The sequence below is a fragment of the Myotis davidii genome, unplaced genomic scaffold (assembly GCF_000327345.1).
Source record: "Myotis davidii unplaced genomic scaffold, ASM32734v1 scaffold1252, whole genome shotgun sequence".
NCBI lineage: Eukaryota > Metazoa > Chordata > Mammalia > Chiroptera > Vespertilionidae > Myotis > Myotis davidii.
This window is the reverse complement of record NW_006283888.1, coordinates 609719-616311: the sequence shown is the minus strand read 5'-3', so window position 1 is coordinate 616311 and position 6593 is coordinate 609719. Positions and strand designations below refer to the sequence as shown.

At 40.5% G+C, this 6593-nt stretch overlaps 1 protein-coding gene across 1 annotated transcript in view; it reads right to left on the bottom strand.

Moving 5' to 3' along the window:
- Positions 1–4101: 4101 nt before the first annotated feature.
- Positions 4102–6593, bottom strand: part of DNAJB11 (DnaJ heat shock protein family (Hsp40) member B11) — a 21458-nt gene continuing 18966 nt past the window's right edge. The window contains exons 9-11 of the mRNA XM_006754158.2: positions 5885–5996; positions 5289–5448; positions 4102–4561 (exon numbers count right to left, since the gene is read on the bottom strand). Coding sequence (XP_006754221.2) covers positions 4497–4561; positions 5289–5448; positions 5885–5996 — 337 coding nt within the window. The 3' untranslated portion in view covers positions 4102–4496. The remainder of the gene's footprint in view (positions 4562–5288; positions 5449–5884; positions 5997–6593) is intronic.

Below are 6593 nucleotides of genomic sequence, written 5' to 3'. Positions count from 1 at the left end.
ACCCAGTGCCCACAGCAACTATTTCTGGTCTGGGCTGTGGGCTGCATTTGGCACCATGGAGTCTTGGCAGCGTTGGCTGCAATTTGGTGGGGTATCACTCTGGGTTGGTGGCGGGGCCTATGTCCCACTTGGGGGAAGCTGAGTGTTGGTTTGTCAGTGCCAGGTCCATGGTGTCGTCTATTTTTAAATGGCCAGTGCATATCACAGCAGCTCCTGCATTGAGCGTCTTCCCCCTGGTGGTCAGTGAGTGTCATAGCAACTGGTCGGATGGATGAACACTTAGCCCTTTATATATATAGATAGATATTTTACCAACCATATCCAGAATACTATAATTTCAACATGTAATCAACATATAAAATTATCATTGGTAGCAGTGCTATCAATAGAATATAATGTGAGCTACATCTGTTTTCAATTTTTTAGTAGCCACATTATAATTTTTTACAATATATTTTTATTTCTTTCAGAGAGGAAGGGGGAGAGAGAAACATCAATGATGAGAGAGAATCATTGATTAACTGCCTCCTGCATGCCCCACACTGGGGATCGAGCCTGCAACCCAGGCATGTGCCCTGGCCTCCTTGTTCATAGGTTGATGCTCAACTACTGAGCCATGCCTGTTGGGCAGTAGCCACATTTTAAAAAATAAAAACAAGAACAAAAAAGACTCAGGTGAATTTTAATAATGTATCTTATTTTAATATATTTTACCAACCATATCCAGAGTACTATAATTTCAACATGTAATCAATATATAAAATTATCATTCATATCTTTTTCGCTTTTTTTCTGTCTTCAAAATCTAGCCTGTATTTTATGCTCCTAGCACCTCAATTTGCACTAGTCACATTTTAAGTGCTCAATAGCACATGACTACCGTATTGGACAATGCAGCTTCAGATGATTTTTATTGACACTCCAGACTGCCCTCCTCTTTTGTGGTTCTCAGGCTGGCTACATTAGTAGAGGCACTCTGCCTAAAGTTATACCACTCCCAAGTGTTGATTTCTTTTAGTGGAAAGATAAAGGGTCTGGGTCCTAGACATATAAATCACTGTAGAAAGTGTATTGGTGCCAACTGCTGTGACCCGTATCCACCCATCGCTCATCAGTACTGGTACAATTTTAGTGACTGAAAGGCTAGAGTTTTTTTTCAAAATGAACACTTAACAAACTGTTTTTTATTCTCTGCTTATCTCCTGCATCCTTGTATATGCCTTTTTGTTCAGGGTAGATGTTGAAAGCACTTACCTTTTTTCAAAGAAGACAATAAAATCCTCATTCCATTCTCATTTCTAATAGCAACCAATGAAACTTTTGAAATTGGTTTTAAGTTTCCATATTTTTTTCTTTTCCAAAAACAGTGATTTCTAAGCACCAACACCCAACCAGGATTCAGGAACCTGGCAATCTAACCAATAGTAAGTGCAACGGAGGACTAGGAAGTAAACAAATCAAATGAGTAGCCAAATGCATTAGAAATGCACAGAAGCTCAGGTTAAAACATATCACAATTATTATTCCCATTTCCCAGGTGTTACAGAGATTGAGTCTGATTCCAGGCCAACCCTTTCTGCTTAATTACTTCTCTCACTGGAATGACATTTTTCCCTTCAGGACTAAAGACACTGTTATCTATTATCCCACCATCACCATCTAAAATCCTTTTTACACAGTATTTATTTTCTCTAAAAGTCATGAATTCATGGCAGTGGAGAGTACATTCTATGGGGCAGACTGCCTGGGTTCAAATACTGGCACCACTGCTTGAAAACTATGAGATGTAACTCAATTTCCTCAACTGTAAATTGAGGATAACAGTCCCTCTTCCATAGACATGAGCTCATCCATATAAAGCACTTGAACAGAACTGGCCCAGAGTAAGCACTCAGTATTTTTTTTTTTTTTTACCGAGAACAGGTTTTCACAGTCCTTCACTTGAAAACTGTAACATACAGAAGCTTCTGGCTTGAAGGGAACTTTCCTGTTGATTACTCCACCCTCCCAAGCCCAGGAGGCGCTGCTGCAACATTCCTCAACATTCCTGGACAGGTGGGTATCTGTGGTCCATGTGGTAGGGAGCTTGCTGCCTCAGGGACCACCACTCCATTTTTGACAGCAATAACTTCTGGGGATGCAGTTGTACCACAGTGCAAAGAGCTTGGGCTTTGGAGCTTGGTTTTATGATCTTTCCATCATCTCCATGTTGTTACTATGGTTTTCTTTACTACAAGAAAATTTGGGGAACTTTGATACAAATCCTTCCACATTACAATGTGCTTCAGAGAAAGCACTTAGGGTGAATTGAAGCTTGGAGTTAATTAATGAGAGAATATTTTTATAACTCAGTAAATCATGGCAGCTTGCAGCATGAATAAACAGGAGTGACAAAGCCTCACTAATATTTTTATTTATAACAAGAGTATTATCTCTATGGGGTCTTTCTAGCAAGATGGTAACACTAGTTTACTATATGACTGGCTTGCAAAAATCTTGGAAAAAGGGGGATCAGCAAGGGCAAATAATGGCCAAGAGCTCTGCTGGCTACAATACGTATGGGAAATGTAGATGATTATTTCTATGAAATGCTCAACTAGGGCAACTCAGCATGTAATGAATAGTAAGTGTACAAACAGTCCACTAACTTACATATGTATTTACTAGAGGCCCAGTGCACGAAATTCATGCATGGGTAAGGTCCCTAGGCCTGGCTAGCGATCAGGTCCAATCAGGGCCTTCCAATTGCGTGCCAGGGCCTCCCTTCACTCCACGCTGCCCCCTGGTGGTCAGTGCATGTCATAGTGAGCGATTGAAATCTGGTCTCTCGGTCGAACTCCTGAGGGAACACTTTGCATATTAGGCTTTTATATATATATAGATGTGGTTTCATTTCATTTCTAAGGAAGATTTTTTCAGTATATCAAGTAAGCCTTTTAATTTTGGTTTTTCTCCACAAGTGAAAACAGAGTTGAAATACTTAAGTCCAAAGAGTGATTGATGCTAGACGTGTACTGCTTTTTACCTTATTCTTAACTTCTCTAAATTGATGAAATTCCCTTTTTTTTTTTGCCCTAACTGGTTTGGCTCAGTGGATAGAGTGTCAGCTGTGGACTCAAGGGTCCCAGGTTCAATTCCCGTGAAGGGCATGTACCTTGGTTGCAGGCACATCCCCAGTGGGGGGTGTGCAGGAGGCAGCTGATCGATGTTTCTAACTCTCTATTCCTCTCCCTTCCTCTCTGTAAAAAAATCAATATATTTTTTTAAAAAAGAAATTCCCTTTTTTTCACCTTTTCCACTCATTTTTGTAAAACAGGGGCAAAATGCAATGAGAAGACATTGGCTGCCCCACAGCCAAAGGTGGAAGGCTGCTGGAACTACACTGATGGCTGAAAGGCAGCTCCACTCATTGCAACAGAAAATCGTTTCATGGCATTGAAACACCCTAGCTGAGGCAAGGAGTCCCAACAATAGATGCAAAGTAGAGTGTGACATGACTGCAATGCAGAGGTCACATATCATTTGAATTAGGTACTACAGGAGAGGCAGATGTAACTTGCAATTCCCCTTAACATTCACTTTCTAGAACCAGTGGTAATCCTAGTTCTTAACACAAACCAAAGGCTTTTTAATCCTCAGGTCAACTGAGATCCCATTTTTTTCACTTTCTACTCATTGTTGTAAAACAAGCAAAATGTAATGAAAAGGCATTGGCTGCCCCACAGCCAAAGGTGGGAGGCTGCTGTAACTACACTGAGATCAATATATAAAGTGTCTTCTAAACAGAAAAGTATCCATATCAGATTTTATTATTCCCAAATTAAGTGAGGAAGTATACTTTCTCAAGGACAATGAGATCTTTGTTTAACCTTGATTCACCTACGCTAATCTCTAACCGATTCCGTTTCTTCAAGCTCCTTGTAGAAGACAGGGGTGGGGACTGGGTCTTTATCACTGTTTGCAGGTTTATGCATCCATCCTGGTTAACTGGAGGACAGCCCAACACACAGGCACCAAGGAGGGAAACTGGCAGATGAAGGGAAAATGACCAAACAGAGATGGAAAAGACAATAGCATAGCCAAACCAACAAGAGACAGGAGTCAAGAAAAATTAACAACAAAATGTATTTAAAAACAGACTTCTCCAGTTGGTATTTTCAATGAAATAGCTACCAATTAACTCCAACCCTTTATATTGTGTTTCTTTTGCTCCTGGAGTCCTGTTGCAGCTTTAATTCTTGAAACTTGGGTGGCAGCACCAGACATTAAATCCCCAAAGGGAGAGGTATTATTAAACCTTTTGCTGGTCATTCTTTTCTGAACAAAAATGGACAAATTCCTAAGCCTTCTTATTCATTTCATGACGATCATTAGAAGAAAAAAATTAAACCAAACTTGCATATTGCAAATAAAAACAAAACAAACTCAAAAAAATCTCGCAGATAATAAATATCGCTGATTCACTTATTTTAAACAAAGTCCAATTTTATTCACTCTTAATATCCTTGCAGTCCATTATATACCTTCTGCACTGATCCCTGTTTCAGTAGCTGTTTGATACCTGAAGAAAGAATGAAGAAATGGCTCCATTAATATAAAAATGTAACCTCCCTGGAGTATAGAGAACATGTTTCATGTGGAGGCTCACAAAAGGCCTTATGACCACCATGATGTGAATTAAACTAATAACCACAATGTCCAACTTCATCACATGTGGATCCCCGCACACATGTATGTGTGTATCCAAGATGATCCCTTGTCTTTGTCTTTCAAGCATATAATACACACATCCCACAAAACCCTACAAGAAAAGGCAATCAAAATGGAATAAAATCTCTTCAGTTATCTTCCATTTCTTCATCTTTATCCTCTTTCCAGTTTTGACCTTTCACCTTCTTCCTTTTATTTAGGATCCACCAACCGGGCCCTCTTCTCAACCAGTCATCGCAGACATCATCCCTAAGCCTCTAATCCTCATCTCTCCTTTATTTGGTCCCGCTCATTTGTTTTAAGAGATTCTATTTCATACTCCCACATCCACACAACCTATCACTCCCCAGGTTTCAAAGCCCAGCTTACACGGCCTTTGGTAAACCCGTGACAGAAGAATTGTTAATTTTGCCTTTACAGAAAGGCATGTTCATTCCTACTCTTGTGTTCACTAGTGTTACTGGTTGATGTCTGATGTCACTAGAGGGTTTTGTCTTATTGACTGTCTTCTTTAACCACCTTGTTCACATACCCCTTACGACATACAAACACACTGTCATACACATTATTCCTCTCACCTTCTCTTGCTTCCTCTGTTAACTGTTCTTTCGGAAAATCCACATCAAAAGTGATTATCAAAGAGCCCTTGATGTTGTTGTTGTCAAAGTTGGGGAGCCCTTCCCCTTTCTTCCATAGCTTGGCTCCTGGTCTAGTGATCTTATCCCGGGAAATATGTACCTGGAAAGCAAAAGCTAATGAACCAGAGTAGGACTGGTACTTCCGAAGTATAGCATCACTTCTTGTGATCACGGTGCTCAAAGCTCATGTCACACCTCAGAGGAGGCAGAAAAGATGAAGGGGCCAGAGAAACTCATTAGGACATTAGGAACCAAAGAAAGAGAAGGCTTTCAAAAGAAAAAGAAAAACCAAACATAAACAATAAAATAGTAAGGCTCTGCCCATGGAGACTGTAAGGACAAGACTGACACAGGTGCGCAATCAACTGAGCAGCTGAAATATCCAGATGTTGGGCAGTAGAGTGAGGACAGGAGGCGGCACAAGGACTAAGAAGTCCCCGTGGTTTTAAATGATCAAAGTGGCTGACAAATCTCGAAGCCGCCCACATGAAAGCTTTAAGAGGACAGGCAGGAAGCAGGAAAATTGGTTTGTTTACCTTGTGACCATCCAAGTGAGTAATATCCATATCAAAGCCCACCAGAGACTCAACTAGTGAGATTGTCACATTTGTGTATAAATCATCTCCTCTCCTTTCAAATATTGGGTGCCTAGAAACAAAAAAAGGTAAAAATCACCGACTTTCATCTTTGTTTGAGAAGAGTTCAAAAAGTTTCTAGAACATTTTGAAAAATGATGAGTATTATTTATTTAAACAATAAGCATTTATTAGATACTCTTTTGTGTGTAGAATTAATCTATGAAGGTGTATAAGATTTATTGAACCCTACTCTTAAGGAGCTTACAATCAGCAGAAGCCAAAGCATGTAAATAAAAGTACAAGTAATTAGATTATGGAAAAGGAGAGACAGACAACTTCCAGCAGTGGGGGGTGGAGAGATGGCATCAGGAATGAGTCTGGAGAGGTTTCCGGAGCTGGGATTCCAAGGCCAGGTCAGCTCTAGAGATGCAGAGAAGGTGGGCAAGAGAGAGGGTAAGGATAGGGCAAGAGGGAATTTTGGGAAATACAAGGACTTGATATTGATACCACGTTTATTTAGGGAAAAATACATGTTCCAGTTTCTCTGGGAAGTGATGAGAAAGACAAGGGGGGGCCCTAGCTGGTTTGGCTCAGTGAATAGAGCATCGGCCTGTGGACTGAAGGGTCCCGGGTTTGATTCCGGTCAAGGGCACATGCCTGGGGTTGT